The following is a 20,319-nucleotide window of genomic DNA, read 5'->3' on the forward strand; positions in this document are numbered from 1 at the left end:
TTAAAACATGTTTTAAAATCCTACGACAATCGTAGGTAAAGGCAATGTTGAGTGGCGAGAGTTGTGTACGATTTTTACATGACGTAAGCAGCGCGCGCTCTAGTAATCGCATGCGACAAATCGTAGACAAAATCGTACCGTCTAAATCGCCCTTAATAAACTAAATTGGGTGGAAATAATTTTTCTGATTACACTCCACTTGGTCTCACTTTAGGACTCTATGAGTAAGTAATCCAAAAACAAATGCCTCCAAGATGTACAAATGTAAAAAAAAAATTCTTGGTAATCACCAACCTGAGCCCTCCCATTTCTATCCTCCTTTTCATGGATAATCTCTTGTGATTTTAACTGAACGAGTAATGCAAACACCTTCTCTCTCCATTTTGTAAGCAAACCATCTTCTTGATCACTGACATCCTTGGTAAATTTAGTTTGAAACTTCAGCAGTTCTGTCTCTTGAATGGCAAGGATTTCATTGAGCGAAGTCAGCCTCACATTAAGGAGTTCGACTGTGGACCTTAAATTCTCGTTTTCCTGCTGTAAGCTTGTCACATTTTGTCTAGCTTCTTCATTTTCCCTTTGCAGTTTCTCAATCTGCGTGTTTGGAAGGTTCTCTCCAATGTAAGCTCTCAACTGGTCCACAACTGAGCTCTGAGTTTTCAGTTCTTCATCTTTCTTCCAAAGCATTGCTAGAGAAGGTAGGATAAGTCTATTAAGTGGAATTGAATAATTGGAGTTGTAGAGCTTAAGTGAAGCTGATTATTACTATTATTATTATTATTATTATTATTATTATTATTATTATTATTATTATTATTATTATTATTATTATTATTATTATTATTACATGGGTAAATTTCTCACCTGTTAGATTCTCAACCTCGCTTTGATGTGAGAACACTTGTTTTTCAATTTTACTGTTAAGTTCTCCAATACTTTGATCAAAATATAGCTGATTGACCTTAAGTTTTTCTTGATGCTCATTTATCATTGTTGTACATTCCTGTTCCTTTGATTTCAACCCATCTCTCAAATGTTTCAGCTCTTCCTCCTTATTAGAGAGGTCTTTCTTCATCTCCCTTTGGATCTGATCTCTTCTTGAGATTTCATCACTCATTTCTTGTAAGTCTTGCGAATACTTTGCCTCACAAAAACTCAACCTTTTCTCTAAAGCTTTAACTTGTTCATACTTGTCATATTCGTTTTTACTAATCACATCTTCGAAACCTTTCCTATCAATCTTCACTTGATCCTCGGCATTTTTCACTTCAGCTTTTAAATTCTTGATAACCGCCGCTTGCTTTCTAGAGCGTTTTTCTAAACTCTCCATTTCTCGTTCAAATATTTCCTCTTTTTGCCTCAGTTCAGCTTTGAGCTCCTTGATCATCGAATTCGCTTTCTGTAGCTCCTCTTCGGTCCTTTCAAGGTCTGTTTCGAAGTTTGATTTCATCTCTTTGAGGTCTGTTCTTAGCTTAGCTGTCAAACTACCAAACTTTCTAACCTCCGATTGCAGGGCCAGATTTTCCTTTTGAAGTTCGGCCATTCGCTTCAGATCCAGCACATCATCAACTCGCTCTTTCTGTATCAAAAGTTTGCTCTTTTGGATCTCCGCCTCAAGGCGTAATTCTTGTTCCTTCGACACCTCAAGTTGCTCTCTAAGCTGTTTGTTTTCATTCTGTAATTTGTTGATTTTACCTACAGCTTGATCCACACTCGATTCGCCTTTATCTTTGACCACGTTATATTCAGCGGGAGGAAGAAGCTTAACAGAAGTTACATCCGCTTTCTTTGGAGGAATTTTATCACGGGATGCCTGAAAATACGAGGGAGAAAGAAACTTTTCTCCTGAATTCTTGTTACCCGCCATTTTTTGGGCAAAGAACAAAATTCGCCAGGCGCAATCCCAGAATTCCCTGAGAGCCGCGACTTTCACAATAATTTCACGTGGAGTTGTTTGGTCGGAGAAAACACGATGGGAAAAGAAAAGAAAAAGGTAGTTTTTATCTCTTTTTCCTGTTTATTTCTAATATCTGTTAACATATAGCGAGGGAGAATACTTTCTGATATACTTTACAGGGAGAAAGTGGGTCTGCAACAAATTTTATTTCAAGAAATCAAGCCTTGAAGAAACTTCAACTGAGCTTGCCGGATTTCAGGTAAATTTTTATGCTTTTCCCACAGTCGTTATTCATTGTGAAACGTATTAAAGGCTGCTGTCTAAATCAAAATGGTCAAACGTCGTTAAAAGACGGGAAAGACTATTGACTTGAGTGTTCAATGGTATATCAAAGATAGTTGTCGTTTCCAAAATAAAGCCTGGCCTTCTCGGTTAACCTACCCCCCCCCCCCTCCCCCTCCCCCACCTCTCACGCTCAGTTATGTCCCTTTTGGACCCAATTGGTGGATCAACAATGTAAGGAGGTCTACACTTATGGCCCCGGTTGTTCACAGAACGGAATGAATAACTCTGTCAAGTGGATATAATTGGTCATCCAGCGGATAAAATATATTCCAACCAATACATTTTATCCGTGGATAGCGACTTATCCGCTAGATATTATTTGCTCTTTGATCGCATGAACTGGGGCCTGGTGTCTTGTCTTTTCTTTGCTTGGTAGTCCCGAGTGAATGTATCAGAATAATTACCGGTATGGTCCCGTCAAGCATGAGATGAGGGTTCACACCCATTGGTGAATATCATTTATTGCTATCATAGGACAGCTAATATGGAGAGTACCAAGTGTTATTGTGGTTGTAACTCACATCATTAAATTGTGCAAAAGGAATCTTCAAACAACAATCATCTCTGCCCTCATCGTTGACCAATAGTTATGGTTCATACCTGCGTTTAGAGTTACAAGTGTGGGCTTTCATAAAATTCCGGTGACTTATGCACTCTAAAGTTATCCTTTAACAATTTTCTGTGTTGTTTCTTAGGCGACTGTGTATTTTAAAAGGTGTGTATCCAGTCGAGCCCAAGAACAAGAAGAAGGTCAACAAGGGAAGTACAGCAAACAAGACATACTACTACATCAAGGACATACAGTACCTTGCCCATGAACCGATTGTGAACAAGTTCAGAGAGTTTAAGGTGTTTCTAAGGAAGCTTAAAAAAGCTATCGCCAAAGAAGAACCAGACACTGCTCAAAGATTAGAGGACAACAAACCGGTTTATAGGCTTGATCATATTCTTAAAGAAAGGTATGTGGAGAAGTTAAGTTCCTGTTGTTTGTTTGGCCATGATTGTTCAGAAAACAAATTGCATTGTTTAGTGTTATTAGTAGCCTCCCTTGCAGACGCTTTTTTGGCTTGCCACGCATGTTGGGGAGGAGAGATTGCGTGATAAGCCAAAAGAGCGAGGGAGGCTTCTAACTTCAATTTAGTCAAATCCCCAGAACTCTCGCGTCTTTCGTTGTTTACCACCAGATAAGGAGACGCTAGAAACAAGATTGGTGTGACAAGCGGTTGTTTAAGCCACACAAACCAGACATGAAATATCGTACTCATACTCAATCTTGTAGTCGCATTCAAATCTGAAGCTCCCCATTGTTACTCAAGAGAAGATAAATTCAACATGTATATTTTAACCACTGAATACATGTCAAGATTTATTCCGTGATTAAGTTGTTTGCTCTTTGAGCAGAAAGACTTCCAAGAGTATGAGCGTATTGACCAAAAATAAAATTATCTGGAGTGAGTGAGTTCTCTAAGTTTTTGAGGTGATCTTTTGCTCATCTGCAATCTAACTGGACACTTTCTTCTTAGTTGCATGTATTTCAGCTATTTTTTGCTACATATATACTGTAACTAATACCTTCTACAGTTCTTTAGTATAAATCTAGCGTTCTATCATGAATACTGCTCTCTTATTGGCTACACTACTCACTATCTATTCTGTTGTAGATAGTTAGTAGAGTGTGTAGCCAAACAGACTGTGTGCAGTTGTCGACAAAATGGTGGCCGCTTTTTCGCATTTAAACGACTAGTAGTTTTATACTAAAACATTTAGATTATTTGCTCTCAATTTCTATGCTTGATAGTTAATTCGGGCTTCACCCTCATCAACTATCACGCGATAGAAATTTCAAGCTCATAATCTAATTATTGGTAAATAGATGGTGTACCAATTTTCATACTGATTTTAAGTTGTAATTTTTCAGGTACCCAACATTCATTGATGCTATTAGAGATTTAGATGATGCTCTGTCCATGGTGTTGTTGTTTTCAACAATGCCACAGACTGATAAAATACAGGTACAGTAATTGAACACCGGTCGATTCTTCTGCAAGTTGAGATTAAAGAATGGTTGCTCATGCAGAAAATACAGTAAAAATACTTCATCTGCAGTTACAAGTATAGCTCTGCTTGTTTTGCTCAGTTTTTATTTTCTTGCTTGTTTTTTAATAGGCTGATGTTGTGAGACAGTGCAAGAGATTGTCAGGTAACCATGCATTGATAAACATTCAGTTACCAAGGATGTTGAACACCTGTTAGTCTCCTTTTAGTAGCAACCGTCTGCATAAGAAGGCTTGCTTACTTTGTTGCCTAAACATCAGCTTCTGTGATTTCATTGCAGTTGAATTCCAGCACTATATAATTACTTCAAAGTCACTGAGAAAGGTATCAGTAAAAGTGCTTTTTAATTCTATTTTTTGTTGTAGGAGTTACACTTAATAATTAAATCTAGTTTCTCAAAGGGGGACAATCTTACCAACCATATTGTTGCTGATGGAAGTTTCTAACCATCATCGTTTGAAGACCCTAACTTTCACAGATAAGCTGTTTGACCATGTTTACAGCATTGAATTTTTGTGTACAAACCATTTTGGAAGATGACTGTATAAACAGGAATAAAAACAGGAATATTCCATTTTCTGTGAACCTGCCTGTCAAAACTTGGTTGCCATGGTAATATCAATTTCTGTAAACAATAACTTAACACATCGAGATAAAGATAAATTAGATAAAGATTTTATTGAAAACAATACATGGCAGGCAAGTTCTGAATTCCGTACCGTTAAAATGTAAGTAATAAAAATTACCTAAATATATAATAATGCCATATAATAAATTGCTATTAAGTTCAATTTAGTTCGAAAAGATGAATTTCTGATAAAGGCACAAAGTTTGATGGTGTTTGCCCAAAATATATTAAAAAAAGTAATGTTCAAAATCTGCCTGCTCCTGGGATAGGGTCAAGTTAACAAAAGCTAAATCTAAGTCTATATGGGTTGTTACTGTTCATCTCTACTCAAACAAGTGATTCACTATTTATGTTAACTTTGGCCTGTTTTGATCTCCAGGTTTTCTTATCGATAAAAGGCGTGTACTTTCAAGCTGAAATCCAGGACCAACCAGTCACATGGATTGTGCCATACCAGTTTTGTCAAGAGGTAAAATAGCCATTAACAGAATAATAAGTCCATCAGCTGTTGTTAGTAAGTTAAGAAACAAGAGGTGGGACATTGCTAATAAATGGAAAAACATTGCAGTTAATTTGCCCCAGTTCAGACCAGTGTGGCTCATAGAATAATGGGTAATCTCGTGTCATGCAAGGCAAATAAAAATTGTTAAAAAAAAAATCTGACATTCCTCTCATATACTGTACCTCCCCTCAAGGAGAAGTGCTCGCTATCAATCAGTATGTAATCTTGTCAAAAGATTCTACAGACTGTTACTGTAGTCAATAAGTTAATATGTATTGAACTTGTTGGTACAGGTTAGAGAGAATTTTGTTATATTTTCTTACAGCCACCAACTGATGTCGACTTCAGGGTTATGCTCACATTTGTGGAATTCTACACAACCATGCTAGGATTTGTGAATTTCAAACTGTACAACATGTTAAATCTGCATTACCCTCCAAAGGTAGGAACATTTTAAAAGATGTTACTGACAGCTTAAGGAAGCATGAAAAAAGTTGTTTTGTAAATCATGCAATCTGTCCTTGCCTAAGGTCTATAGCAACGATGCATGATTTCTAGATAAGGAGGTTACTTTCAAGAAATTGTGGTTGTTTGTTATTGGGGGAGTATAAACCATAATGTGGTTTTATCAACCGAGTTTGTAAGGTATTTTGGCCACCGTAGAGAGTTTTGAGAGCTGACGTTTCAAGCATTAGCCCGCCGTCTGCTCTGAAGAGCTAAGGCTAAAATAAATCAGCTTGAATCTCTTTACAGTGGCTAAACTACCTTCAGTTTCAGTCGATAAAACCTCAGTTTGTTTTTTTAATTATGAAAACTTGTGATGAACCCATAGCTCAGACATTAGGGAAGTGTGTTTCAAAAGGTTAGGGGTGGGCAGTCACTGTGACATCAGCTTTTCACTCTGTTTTCTGTGGTATTTTCATTGCTGCACAGAGGCAGGATAATGATGTTTAAGATACAACATGTCTTACATTCATACACTACTGTATATTCCTTTTTTTATGATTTACAGATTGCTGGTGAATATGGGACCACTGTCAATAGTGCGGGGTATTGTGAAGAGTCAGAATTGGAAGATGAGGTAAAATACGATTGCTAGTTCCAGCAGTAATAAAACAATGTAATTATTAAAAAAAAATTTAAGATTCTTTTCATTAACTTATAGTCAGTACGTCAATAAAATGTTATAGCATGTGCCATACTTTTCTACACTTTGCATTTGTTAGAAAGTGCTCGAGAATGATTTAATTTTGTTTTCTTTACGTTATTGTTCTACAGGTCCTGTCAGCTTTAAATCACAATTTAGCTGTCACAGGTAAAAAGTTTGTTTTCATTTATAATATGATACATATGTATATGTATTTATAATATGATATATATGTTATGTTCAATTTAAATTATTTCTTTGTGACGTTTAATGATCGGCCCCACTAGCACTTGTGCTATAAACACTGCCGAGGGTAAATAAAAGTTATTTATTTATTTACATGTAGTCAAACATCCCATTCTACTGTACACGTTCTGCTTCTATCCCTTCAGGGGAAAGACAGGTGAAGAATCCAGTCTGCAAATCATGGAAACTTACTTTGTCTTTCACTTTTTGTTGTTAGCCTAGGTCAATAGGGACCTTATGAATGCATGACAGCAACACCAAAGAGACTGTCACTTCAAAATACATAATTTTATTTAATTTGTGCAACTCCACGATTATTTTAACTCGTTCACCTTCTACACAAAAACAAACTACTTACCCAGGAACCAAATTGGTAGGAGTGGAGTTCAGGCTAAGAAAGGGAATGAAAAATTCACCATCTAGTGTTCATGTTCTCCACAAAACCTTGAATTTGGTCATTTCACATTGCTGTTTTGCAGAGTTTGGCAGAGAAATGTACCAAAACTTAAAATGCATGTGCAGAGTGATTGTTTTTGCTCATTAAGCCTATTGTTTTGCGGCATTGTCGTTGCTGTTGCCGTCATGTTTTCATAAGGTCCCTAATATTTGCACTGGCATCTCCTTTTAGTGCCTTGTCGTCCCACTGTGGACTCGAGTTCAGCTGCAAGTTGATTTGTGATTTTCACTTGTTGGACACCCAGTACAACTTACTTTTAGTATTATTTACATTCATTTCATTTGCATGTCATGCTGCAATGAAATGGCTTTTGCAACTTTCAGATAACTTAATATGTCTACCTCCAAAACTATGCAGCTTTCCAATGTTAGTAAATGAGTTGTGATGAAGGGTTGGCTAGCATCAAAACAACAGCTTTCGAGTCTCTTCACTCCATATCAAATGAATTTTAATTAATTCCTCAATGTCTATAGCTCAAGAAGAAGAAGTTGAAGTGGATGAATTTCCTGTCGATCCCGAGGTAAGTTCTTTTCAATTGCATTTTTATTCTTTTTTCTGTCTGCAAATGGTACAAATTATTGTTGTTGGAATCCAGATCATAATTTGCCTATCATGTATTGCACAGACATACATGTGTTTTGTAATGCACAATATGAAGGGAGAAAAAAGATGACGGCATGTAAGCTACTTTATTTTCATGTTACAATATTACTAAGAAAACAATGACCATTAAGAATTTTTTCTGGGACATTTATTGTTCTTTAAACAACAAAACAATAATTAATTACAGTAATTTAACCTCAAATTAAAATAATTACCATTGGATGTGGTTTTAAATATTCATCTTGTATCTCATTGGGTTTTTTTTTTTCTAGTCACGTGCAATAAACAGCTCAGTAATTTAAATTGTAGTGTTCATTGTTTTTCTTAGTTGCACTATAAATTATTGATAGCTATCATGGAAAATTTATGTTGTCGTGGATTGATCTTCTTGACAGAGTGAAGATGCCAAAGCTCAAGAAGCCAGCAAGAAGGAGTTTCAACAAGCAGAAAAATTAAAAAATCTGTTTTCCAGTTGCAAGATTTTCCTTTCAAGAGAAGTCCCAAGAGAGATACTTGTGTTTGTTATCAGGTAGGAGTAGCCCAGTTCTTTAATTTTTGTTACAACTATTGTGTTGAGTAGCTATAGTTGGGCAGGTTTCAAATTATTATATCTCGGTTATTATGTGAATGTTCAGAGTTGTAGTCATCAGATGGTTTGTACTGCACATTCAATATGAAGCTCATCGTTTTGAGCTCAGAAACTTTGTACTACATAAATGGGTAGCTTTACGTAGCATTCATACAACTGGGAATTTTTTCTAGTGTAACATTTGGCATTTGGCGGGCTGATATTTTCACAGATACATGGTAGTTTGGAAGATCGTCAAAATATATGAAAGTCATGTTTGACATGGTGTCACAAGGTTTGTGAAACACATTAACTCTAGTTCCTGTTTGATCATTGACCAGGTGCTTTGGAGGTGAAGTTTCATGGCACACTGCTGATGCTTTAGGAGCAACGTTTGATGAAAACAGTGAATCAATCACACATCAGATTGTGGACAGACCTGTGCAGGGACACAGATATCTGTCAAGGTATTATAAAGAGAGCATAGCCGGCTTAAATGACCATCTGAGTTTTTTTGCATAATTTATGGCCTCGAATTCCTTCAGGAACTCTTGCGATAATGTTTTATTCACTGCTTTGCGCTTCATTTGCAATAAAAACCTAAATATGGTTAGGGGCAAGATTTCCTATTTTATCACAGAAGTCCAGGAGTTGTGTCCAATAATTATTGGATTGTAATATCGAGTAGTTGTATCCAATTATTAGTGGACTGTAATATCAAGTAGTTGTATCCAGGATATTGTCACAGGATATTTACATTCAAAACCACAACCATGCTTCAGCCTAATGCAATCTATATGAAGTGGGGTCAAATTATCTTAAGGTCTTTATGGATCAAGTCTCAGAAAACTATAGTTACATGTAAATTTTACAGGTCTTGTAATTCTCTATTTTGCACAGTTTTGTCATGCAGGAAACATTACCAGTACTTTTAATATCCCACAGGTATTATGTGCAGCCCCAGTGGGTGTTTGACTGTGTGAATTATCGCAAGCTCCTCCCTGTAGAGGATTACTTCCCAGGGGTGGAGCTGCCTCCCCACCTGTCGCCGTTTGTTCAAGAGGAGGAAGGGGATTACATTCCCCCTGAGAGACAAGCCATGCTGGAAGAAGAAAAGAGGACTGGAGAAGGTGCTAGTGAAGAAGAGGAAGAAGGTGAGAGATACATAAGAATGTGTGAGAATGATGTATTATTCTAGAAAGTGACAAAGGCATACTCGGAAAAAAGAAATCCGAGTGTTCCTATCAGGAGTCGAACCTAAGACCTTCCAATAACTAGTTTGGATGTTCTACCACTGAGCTACAGGAGACTCGTGGGAGCTAAGGCCATTAAACTAGGTTCATGGGACAAATATCCCCACTCCTGATAGGAGCACTCGGATTTCTTTTTTCCGAGTATGCCCGTGTCACTTTCTAGAATAATACATCATTCTCATTCATTCACCAGGCTTGAAATATACCATCACATTTATTTCATATAAGGATGTGTTGTGCCAGGTATCTTGTGGTATCAGGGTCAAATCACTTCATACCTAGCCAGTTCACGTACAGCTCTTAGACTTTCACTTCCATTTTTTAAATATCAACTTTGGCGAGGCCCTTAAACAGGAAGTTCCATCATAAAAAGGGGCTTGGCCTGGCCATTTTCACCTTCAGTTGTCAATCAACAATCAGAGTGAAACAACTTACTGACAAACAGCTTGTGTCTTTTTCTACAACCCTTACCGATAAAATTGGCTTAGTTTTCAGCATAAACCCTGTTAAAGAAATTTGAACTTGATATCTTATGTCACTGTGGTGATATTATGAAATTTTAAGGCATATTTTTTCAGAGGACCCTTGAGACAATAGCCTTCCACGCAGTCGTTGTTCGGGGACTTAGCGTGGGGAAGAGGTAATACGAGTCCCCTAAAAACGACTGCGTGTGAGGCCATTGAGTCAATAGCTTGACACGACTGAACAGCGTCCAAATTTGCATCTCACGCCCGCAAAGTGTGAAATGAAGGAGGGCTTGCCCTTTTATAGCGGAACTTCTTGTTTAACTACTTATGCATAAAAGTAGCTGAAAGGGTGTGTAATGTTTGATTCCCAGTAAACCAGAGGTTATTTTAAATATAAAACTTTTTTAGCAGATCAGGGTGCGCACATGTAACCTGAGTTACAAAATAGAAAGGGTAGATTTATTATTAAGTGCCCAGCATCTTATGTTTCTCCATTTTTCATTTCTTCCATGTGAATTCATTCATTTTTGCCTCAACCCTAGAAGGACCACGTGAGGAAATGAGTCCAGAGGAGAAGAAATTGGCATTGATGGCCATGAAAAAGAAAGACAAACGGTTATATGACAGGATAATGCATTCCAAGAAGAAAAAGCGTTCAGAGGTAAGATGACATAAAGCTAGTTAACGTGACTTTGATTCGTTAACTTTCATTTGTGAACTTTAGGTAACCCTTCAGTGAGGGACGTAGCTCCTGTATAGGGTTTTCCTGTCAATACTTGTTCTTTGTATTGCCAAACAATTAAAGAGTTTAATAACTAAAAGATTCTTCCAAAAGATTTTTGTTCCTCAGCTTTGACTTAAACTAGCTTAATTAAACTTTTCTTTACCGTTAGCTTAAAATTAGCTTTACAAACTTTATTAATGAGCGAGATGAAAACTTCGGTTAATTTTTAATCGGGAATTAGCGTTATAGATCGGCTTTTGAACAACTAGGGCCAGATCTATTATTTTCTGTATGAAGAGGGAGAGAGCCGATGTGTAGTATCCTAGAATCTCTTAGAGTAAATTCCACCTCAACGGATACGTCTGAATTTATGGGTTTTTTTTTACCATATGTATGTTTTGCCGACAAAGCTGATGGTATTATGGGAAAGGATCTCCATGTACACGTTTTCACAGTACCTGAAAATCGGTTTCTGTCTCTTTTAGGTGCGAAAACTTGAGAACAAAAGAAAGGCTTACGATGAAGCGCAAACACAGAAGAAGCAAAAGACAACAAAATAGAATCGCAGCACTAAAATTGAATTTATCTTCTAATAAATCTTTTATGGATACGAAAGCAATTGCTTCATTTGGTTTAAATTGAACATTAACTGATATATTGACAAGTTCATTCTACTTTAAAGGGGCACTTTCACGGAGATTTCTCTGTGTTTTGCTCTGCTCACTGAAATATTTGACAATGCACCGTTTCTCTTTTTATGTTTTTCATGGTTACATACATTTTTATTAACCACCGCATATTCGTAACTACAAAATTGCACCAGTTCTATATGGTTAATTTCTTACTTACATAAATTACAAACAAAGAGAAAACGACTTAGTTTACAAGATTATTCTTTTTTGTTAATGCTTCTTTGCTTCCATCATTTTTGACAATCTTTCCTTCCTGTTTTAAAATCATGAAGAATGACGAAACTCCTGGTCATAAGTTAGAAAACACGATATCTCGGCCTAGACACTGACGAGAACTCATCTCGTTTGATCATGCGCTGTAATGATCGAGATCGAACCTTCTCAATTTTGCAAGTATTGCTCCCATGTATTCCCTAATTTGTCGCACACTCTCAATTTAAAACTATACTCGAAATTTCTTAAGAATCTACAAGAGACGAACAGATCTTATAATCCTGTAAAACTCATTCCTTTTTGCACTTGTGTTGGAGATTTTTTGTCTTGCATATATTATTCAAACGCAAATTTGTTTCAGTTGACTTTTGAAAGACAAAGAAGCCAAGCCCTCAAAAAACACAAAGAAAATTTTAAATTATGACCTGTTTTTTCAAAGGAAATCCATAACAAGTGACCGCCATTTTGAAATACCAGCGTTTAGCACCGCTCACTAGTTTCAGAGGTTGGACCACTATCTCTCTCTCACTTTTATGGCGTGCCATGTACTTGAAAAGAGTTGACTTCGCGTCTCGTCTACTCTTGTAATTTTTTTCCAAACTGTCTTGTTCCTCACGATGACGTCCGCGTTTTCAGTAGAAACTTGAAGAAGGCAATTCTGTCCTCTGTTTTTCTTTTCCATTTATTTTTTCTTTTGAAATTTGAGGACGTGTTCGATTCACTGTAGTTTAATCTACCATCTCACTGATACCAGCTAAACCCTGAAAAGAATCAATACATATAAGGATTCAACTGAACTCTGCCTTATGTAACAGAAGTGAGAGGGATCTACCTTAGCCTCATTAACCAGTTACTGGTCAGGGGTAAAGGCGCATACAAGCCACAGGTCATCCACACGGCCGGACTGAGTTCAAGCGGTTTCTGTATAGCGTGAAGCAACTTAGATTATAACAGCTAGCAAATCAAACTCCGTAGAAGTAATTGTGTATTATAATTCATCTTGTTGAGCTCGCTGATGTCGTAAGCAGACTCGACCGGTTTCTTTATTTGAATAATTTTTTTGTCTCGCACGAGCGGACTAGCGCGACAGAAAACAACACCTTCGGCCGAGGAAATGGACAAAGAATTAAAATTGATACACATTCACCAGTTGATAAAGACAACGATCTCTGATATTAAACGACAGGGTACATGAAGCTTCGTACTGTCACGGGCTAATGTTTATTTTAAAGAAAGAAAGTGAAAGATAGTTCAGTTACCAAGTTATTTGCAGTTCCTTGATGTGGTCTTGTGTTGGCGTGAGGTAGAGGGGTACTCTTGCAGTGAAACGCCACTGGAACCTGGAAAACAAAAACGGGGTATGAGGACGATGTGTATTTCCATCCTTATGGTTGAAGGTGGTAGCCCACGGGAGATGCTCGCAACACACAGTTTGTTTATACCCGATAAATGTGGTGGTAAAAACATTTTTTTCACAAAGCTGCAAGTAAAATTTAGCAAAAAAAAACCCAACAACAGGAGGGTCTGCCCAACAACAACAATAGGTTCGATTACCAGCCGCTGTTCGAGAAATGAGCCCACGCTCACCCCCGCTTCTCGGGGAGGAAAGCCGGACTCGAGGGAGCGGCGGAAAGCGAGCCTACAACGACAACTGAAAAACTCAAAAACGTGTTGAGTACAAAATGTACAGTCGCTATTCCGAATCAAGGTAAACAACAACGAAAAACTTCTGAATAACGTTCAATTGGGCTAAACTGGTCATCGATGAATACTTAGTAACAAGGAATTACAGGAAAAGGTGCCCACAACACACAGCTTTCTTCGATTTTTGGTACAATCGACCTCTCAATTTCAAGAGACTGGGAAAAGAGAAATCTGAGTATTACACGTAAAAGAAGGCGTTCAACCCGAGAGCGCGAAATTTGCCTATTGTAACACGTTAGCTGATTCCGTCTGTTCTCGCACAACAAAGAGAATTACATTGGAAGGTAGAAGTCTGAAGACAGGACCGCCTTATCACAAGATACTTCGGTGTCAGTTTTTCTTTCTCGTTCAGCCATACATCTGAGATAATAGTACAGGCTGGATCGCAAGTCTAAAACCGACGAAAACATAAATAAATTTACCTTTTCGATGTCTCGTCGTGATAAAATAGCCGACGATCTGTTGACTGTCTGCACTGTCAAGTTCTGCTTGTCCGCTGTTCCAGGTTGTCGGTGCTTCCTCGCGATATTGTAGTTTCCCATCAACAGTACAAGAGGGCTAATATGGCCCCTGGTCAAGTTGAATGTCATTTGTTTGCTGCCAAGCGCGGTGAAGCCAGCCTGTGGTGTAAATTCGTCGCTGTTCATTTCTAACGGGTCAAACCATGAACCTACTGTACGTGAATGAAAACTTGAAAGGACCTGGTTCCTTTTAGTTTCATCAAGCAACAATGAATGAGGTTCTGGCAAAGTGTAGTTGAAGCCTATATCAGTGTTTTTTGGTAGCATTTGGTCTTCTTCACTGTTGAGATTTTCTGTCGAGTCATCAAGTAGTTTTACGAGGCGTTGTTCCTCATATCGCTTCATTGTTAAATAGCGTCTCATGTTGTGCTGGATAACCTTCGCTGCTTCTAAAATCCTCTGAAAGTTCCTCTTGTCCCTCCATCCTCGCCAAACTGGAAAAAGAGGTTTCGTGAGGATAGCTTGTTTCGAAAATGGTAAAATAAAAAAATAAGCTTGCAAACCTCTGTAGCGACGCATTTTTGGGTGGTCAACACAACCCGCGATTCTAACTTCCGTTTTTCTGGCATTAACTAATTAGGAGTACATATACTCCTTCCTAGATGGGATACAAGTCGTTCGCAGTGTTATCCTCAGCATACTATCGGCTTGCACTATCGTTTCACCGGCACTCGTTTACACAATGGGCGATAAAAGACTAGGACAGTAAAGGGGAAGTTTCTCTTCTAAAAGACATAACACGACAATGGTAGTCACAAGGATTGGAAGAAGCCTGTATACAGCCGATCACTCTGCTCGCCATCAACGCCACGCAGACGGCATTCTTTGGTTTTTCGGGGAAGGGGGGGGGGGGAGAGTGGCTGTACAGAAGCTCCAGAACTTTCGTAATCACAACCCACTATGTCTTCGTTGTTCAGTTATTATGCTGAACATATAAACTGCTCACCTGATTGAATCAACACAGCAGCGGTCATTCTTTTCCTCGCCACTCGCCTCTTGTGGCGTCTCCAACAGCTCTGGATTAAGAGCACTGATTTGACCAGACACTTGTCTCGAACTTTTTCCAGCTTTTCCATCTAAAACCAAGAAAAAGAGAAAAGCTAGAGTAAAGCAATGATTAATAGAAACGCACGCCTTCTGCCGAAAAATAAAAGTGGAACCTACCGTTGAATTAAATTGTCCTTTTCTCCGACACCATGCTGTTACCCATTCTTACTTTTGAGCGACTGGTTAAGGAAACTTCGAGGACTTTCAAGGACCCGAGATTAATTTCACATTAAAACACTACATGATTATGACATAATGTCGACACCACGAATGCCCCTTCTAAATTCTGTTATCGGGGATTGACTTTCGAACGTAAGGGTAAAAGCGGTTCATTAAAATATGTTTGAAAACGAAAGAAAAGAAGGATTCAAGAGCTTTTCATGGCCAGCCGTTTACGCACTTCACAAGACAACTGTTTAAATCCACGAACGAGTTTGCCGACATTTTACGATTTTAAGAAAAGGTCACATAAAGAAATACCGTACAATTCCGATTATAAGGCTTGGGCCTATATTCAGATTTTTTAGGTGCTTTTTTTTCGGCGAGGCGTCATTTTGGAGGGGGGGAGGCTTATTTATTACCGGGGGGAGTTTTCTGTTTCACAATTACCCAGACTAGACAACAAAAAGAGCAAGCTCGAACATTCTATGAGCTTATTTTAGGAAGATCTTATTGCCGGAAGGATGTTTACGTCTGTCTCGGGAAGCTAACTTCTGGAGGCCAGGGGCTCTGATTCCTGAATTTTATGGCAAATTATACTATTTGTAATGGTAAACTTTGCATACAGAAATCAATATTTACTTACCGCTTCTTCTTGAAGAAAAATCTTCGTCCTTCCAACTTTCACCCCGTTGCATTCTTTCGCTTGCATATTTTCTTTGCTTTCGTCACTATCCAGCGCAACAACTTCCAGAATTGACCGACAAATGTGCTTCGTGTGGTCGTAGCTACTTCGGTGACGTCGACGCGACCGACGCTTCAGTCGTTCCACCGTCGTACACCGAGGAGAAGCTTCGGCTTTCTTCGGAGAGCGGGGCATGTGACTGCGCGTCACTGGCTGGAGATGCTTCAAAGCGAGACTGTATCGTTTGAGGAATTCATGGTGGGAGAGCCTAAAATTGAAAACGTTTGAAGCTAGTGGGAAACAGCTTGATCAAAAGGTGATGATATCGAAGCCAGCATAAAAGCAAATTTAAAGATTTTAATAGCAATTCGATTATGATTTCGAAATGTTGTGCCTTGGAGCAAGAAAAGCGCTTGCTACATAAAACACGTCAAAGATAAGCGTTGCAACTCATCAGGGTAATAATAATCCCCCGACTCTTCTCTGACCACAAACCAATTATCACTGACCATCCAAGAGTTATTCTTTGGCAATAAAGCCAGGGAAGATGCTACAGAAATCACTTCCTTTGTAAATGCTTTTTTGAAACGACATTTCATTTGTCTGCGACCCGCATCCCAGACGATCTTTTTTTATTATTATTATTATTATTATTATTATTATTATTATTATTATTATTATTATTATTATTATTATTATTATTATTATTATTATTATTATTTTATTTTTTTTTTTATTTTAATGCATCCCAGACGATTGGGGACGTCTACAATTTCCAGTTTTAATTAGTCAGGAAAGTCTGGGACGGTCGGGAAACAATAAAATCTTTGCTCGTCTGGGATTTTCCCGACATCTGAAAACTAGGCTTTCGTCTGTCATGAACGTATCATTCACCTGATTGGATAACCAGCAGCGCTGATTCGAATAGTCTCCACTACGCCGCACGCATTCAACTGAGCCAGTACCTGCGTAAATAGAAACGAGTAGAATGTACTTAATACTTTGCGTGAAAATGCATTGTTGAAGCTAACTGTCGAAGAAAAAACAGCAAGAACCAATAAATACCTGTTTTGTGTCGAATATTCCTGGTTGGCAGCTTGTGTTGGGTTTGATGCAGCGAATGTAATGAACATTTGTAGAACGCAATGTGGACATTAAACTGTCGAGTGACACCTGTACCAAATACAACAACAAGAACAAAAGTACACCAACAAAGATGTCAACCGTTACCACAGTTTTAAATACAACCAATTGGGACGCGTAAATGAAAAGCCTGTGGACACGACGAAAGATTGTTCTCGCGGAAAATGAACACACAGAACCACGCCAAAGCATAATCTGCATTCCTGTCGATGTCGCAGGAGTTTGGAGCGTGTGTGAAATTTGATGCAAATTTGCAGGATTTCTCAGAACACGTACAACGATACCGCGGTGAAATCGCAGCTGAATTGCACGTGAGATTTGAAGTCGCACCCTTGCGCGAGAAAAATTACAGTGAAGTGCATGTTTAGTGCAGCAAAAGTTGCATCGAAAACTGCATTTGTGATCGTTACGAAGGCGCTCCACTCATAAGAGTCAAAACTCGCATACGTTTTACCTTGAATTTGCGAACAACAGTGACTGTCGTCTGGCGGTGCTGACCATTGCTTTTGTTACTCAAATCCACATCCTGAAATAAAGTATATTTTTAGATGAAAGTGAAACATAAAATTGATGTGGAATGCGATATATTTTCGGAGTTGCGACGAGGCGTACAGGTTGTGCCAAGAAAAACAGTGTAGAGTTTATTTTACTGAAGTTTGCGGGACTGTTTCAAAAAAAAAAAAAAAAGCAGGACCGCGGTTACAAGAGCAACGCCAGGCGAGATGCATTTCGTAACATCAACTAACTTTCTTCGCCAGTCCTTTCACAAGTTTCACGTCTAGAAAGGGAGCTATTTAGTGTAAAGAAAGCGATTCGGGCTGGCTAATACAATAGTCCCTCGCATACTTTATCACACAGAAACAACCAGAACTCAATCAAAACTTATAGGCCTCCAGCCAAGCGCGGGAAAATCTTGCATCAGGGATGGAGCGCGCGAAAACCTCCATCCTATGCCAAGCGCGGGAAAAGATTCCCGGGGAGACATGCGCCAGGTCACGTGCCAAGTTTAAGAATAGGTGCATTTGCGCAAGCTCTTTGACCTAAAAACGAGACCAAAAAGTAACTTGTTTTGATAGTTCTAAGTCTACCTTCTCAAAAAGGTCGTACCTGTGTTTTAATCTCGTTGTTATCCCGGAAAAGCGCTTGAATCAATGCGTTCTTGCTTCTCTGTAGTAGTTCGACGACTTCAGGAGGTACAAAGTCCTGTGATGTGAGTGCGGAAAATGAAAGCAGTAGAGGTATATTAACGATCGACAATTTGGTATTTTTTCTCTCTACTCGCACCAAATACTGAAGTAAACTAACTTCGTTTTCACATACTGTCAAAATTTTCCAAGAAAACTCTTCAGTTACCTTGTTTTTCTTCACAAGTCCTTCCACTTGATATGAGACGCTCTCGGCAAAGTGATGGATCGCAAATTCGTGTCTTTCACTTTTAAACCGCGGACAAGAAAAGTGACTGCATTGAGACAATGAAGTCTCTAGACGAGTGCTGAAAGACTTCGTGTCTAGTTCCCTCTTCAAGCGGCACTCCTGCGAAAAATAAAGAGAGAGAGAACGAATTCAGTATTGGTTCGCGTGTGAAGAGCTCCCACATATTTTGTACGCCGGAAAAGACGTGGCAAGGAAGTATAAAAACAACAACCATCTATTCAGTTGACTACATTGAATTTAATTTGCGTATGTTCTAATGAAGCTTTGAGGCTTCAGTCGCAAATCGTGCTGTTGCACCTCAAAGACTTTCTCGGCCTGTTTATCATATTACCCACTGCATTACAAACCATTCACTTCGGACATAACGAATTAATGATATCATACCCTTATGTAACCAGTGGCAGCTACGGGAAAAGAAAGTAATCGCTACATCAGCTCCCAGGTTCGATATAAATTCAAACGAGTTGGTTTGGACTGGTAAACATTTCTATGCACTCACTTTGATACGAAACTGAATTAAACCGGAAGGGCTTAGGAAGAAGAAGAAGCAGTCAACAGAAAAATAACTGCCTTCCGATCTTTCGCTGTGCAAAATATTAAAGAAATGTTTGCAGCTAATCCTAAGAAGACTCAGAGAGGCCTTTGTCCTGTGATCTTTCAAACTGGGATTCAAGCCAGTGAACATTTCATTTGACGATTTTTTCTCGAACAGTGATTATTACCTCGTTCATTAATGAAAAGACACTCATCCTTCCCTCGATGAGATCCAAGCATGGCCGATTATCGACGAAATCCTGAAAGGACCAGTCAATACCCTCTTTCTGATACTCCTCCTGAAATGGGAAGGATGACAACAACATTTCAGCATGCATGCATTGCGGACCAAGCTAATAATCAATACGAGTACCGTAAATTGGTAATCTTTTTACTCTCTCCAAAAGTTACGTGTAAATCTAGAACTGCCATCATACATCAAATCAAATTTATCTGCAAATTTGTGCTGGGAAATTCATAAAAAGTTGAAAATTAAAGTGGAGGTGGAAAATCGATGCCCGCAAGGGATGTAGCTTATTTCCTTTATAGTTATTTTTATTTGAAATCTCTTCATTTTTGGTTCCTCACCTGTCATTAATTTCTAAACATCGTTACGTAATATGGAGGCCAACTAGAAAATCGGATGGTTAACTTGGCCTCCATCCTCAATCGCTACCGCAAAATTATTCAAAATAAATTAAACAAAATTTTACTATTCAAGTTCTCATTAATCATGAGGAAAATAAAGGTTGTTGTTGTTGATGACGGGAAGGGGAAAGAGGCTTCCCGTTCTTTTCTTCTCCCTTCCCAACCGTCTCTCTCCAGCTTCTTTCAGTTGAGAAATGGCGCGTTTTTTAATTGATAGCTAAAAACAGAAGCCCATAAATTGAGTGATATCTGAAGAATGGCTAACATTTTCACTGATAGCTTAGAAATTGCTGTTGTTGTTTGAAGTCACTGAAAATTATAATTGAGATTCCGCACCCCTATCCAGACCCTCAAGGTACGGATATTGTTCACACACCTGTTGCTTCTTCATGAAGTGATACACAAAATGTTGCTGTAGCTTTTCATTGGCGTAATTTATACATAACTGCTCCAGACTGTTGAACTGGAAATTTTCAAAGCCGTAGATGTCAAGAAGACCTGAAACAGAACCAAACATGAGAGGGTATTTCACAAACTGCACGAATTCTTGTTTGTTTGAGAACCGTATTGCGTTAAGTTTAAGGTACAGTAGGATTCCCTCGAGGAACAAGTATTAAAGCAGCGATTTTGGCAAGCAATGGGGTTAA

The 20,319-nt window shown here is 38.5% G+C and overlaps 3 protein-coding genes across 5 annotated transcripts in view; 1 reads left to right on the forward strand and 2 right to left on the reverse strand.

The window, feature by feature from the left end:
• Positions 1-1,970, reverse strand: part of LOC146466862 (uncharacterized) — a 13,378-nt gene extending 11,408 nt beyond the window's left edge. The window contains exons 1-2 of one of the 2 annotated variants that reach the window (XM_085126759.1): positions 865-1,970; positions 295-689 (exon numbers count right to left, since the gene is read on the reverse strand). In XM_085126759.1, coding sequence (XP_084982885.1) covers positions 295-689; positions 865-1,867 — 1,398 coding nt within the window. In that variant the 5' untranslated portion in view covers positions 1,868-1,970. The remainder of the gene's footprint in view (positions 1-294; positions 690-864) is intronic. The other variant, XM_085126758.1, reaches the window with a different exon arrangement.
• On the forward strand, positions 1,910-11,507 carry LOC146466863 (pescadillo homolog). 2 transcript variants are annotated; one of them, XM_085126761.1, is made up of 16 exons: positions 1,910-1,993; positions 2,077-2,156; positions 2,938-3,201; positions 4,161-4,254; positions 4,409-4,442; positions 4,578-4,621; positions 5,305-5,394; positions 5,753-5,869; positions 6,440-6,508; positions 6,706-6,742; positions 7,751-7,797; positions 8,276-8,409; positions 8,790-8,915; positions 9,394-9,602; positions 10,714-10,829; positions 11,378-11,507. In XM_085126761.1, exons 1-16 carry the CDS (start codon positions 1,973-1,975, stop codon positions 11,450-11,452), a joined length of 1,557 nt encoding a protein of 518 aa, XP_084982887.1. In that variant the 5' UTR covers positions 1,910-1,972; the 3' UTR covers positions 11,453-11,507. The 2 variants fall into 2 exon arrangements, with proteins under 2 accessions (XP_084982887.1, XP_084982886.1); XM_085126760.1 differs by having other exon boundaries at positions 1,911-1,993; positions 10,711-10,829.
• The window catches only part of LOC146466864 (unconventional myosin-XIX-like), an 18,671-nt gene continuing 9,817 nt past the window's right edge, over positions 11,466-20,319 (reverse strand). The window contains exons 14-25 of the mRNA XM_085126757.1: positions 20,049-20,170; positions 19,213-19,323; positions 18,410-18,589; positions 18,164-18,259; positions 17,511-17,582; positions 16,979-17,086; positions 16,808-16,878; positions 15,875-16,181; positions 14,969-15,098; positions 13,924-14,456; positions 13,057-13,137; positions 11,466-12,558 (exon numbers count right to left, since the gene is read on the reverse strand). Coding sequence (XP_084982883.1) covers positions 12,526-12,558; positions 13,057-13,137; positions 13,924-14,456; positions 14,969-15,098; positions 15,875-16,181; positions 16,808-16,878; positions 16,979-17,086; positions 17,511-17,582; positions 18,164-18,259; positions 18,410-18,589; positions 19,213-19,323; positions 20,049-20,170 — 1,844 coding nt within the window. The 3' untranslated portion in view covers positions 11,466-12,525. The remainder of the gene's footprint in view (positions 12,559-13,056; positions 13,138-13,923; positions 14,457-14,968; positions 15,099-15,874; positions 16,182-16,807; positions 16,879-16,978; positions 17,087-17,510; positions 17,583-18,163; positions 18,260-18,409; positions 18,590-19,212; positions 19,324-20,048; positions 20,171-20,319) is intronic.

Source organism: Pavona decussata, unplaced genomic scaffold (genome assembly GCF_977016875.1).
Source record: "Pavona decussata unplaced genomic scaffold, jaPavDecu1.1 SCAFFOLD_140, whole genome shotgun sequence".
Classification (NCBI taxonomy): Eukaryota; Metazoa; Cnidaria; class Anthozoa; order Scleractinia; family Agariciidae; genus Pavona; species Pavona decussata.

Bases quoted from the DNA above. Each gene is read 5' to 3' on its own strand.
- LOC146466863 (XM_085126760.1), top strand. From the start codon at position 1,973: ATGGGAAAAGAAAAGAAAAAG. The intron at 4,255-4,408 runs GTACAGTAATTG...GTTTTTTAATAG, and splicing joins CACAGACTGATAAAATACAG to GCTGATGTTGTGAGACAGTG. The intron at 4,622-5,304 runs GTATCAGTAAAA...TTTGATCTCCAG, and splicing joins CTTCAAAGTCACTGAGAAAG to GTTTTCTTATCGATAAAAGG.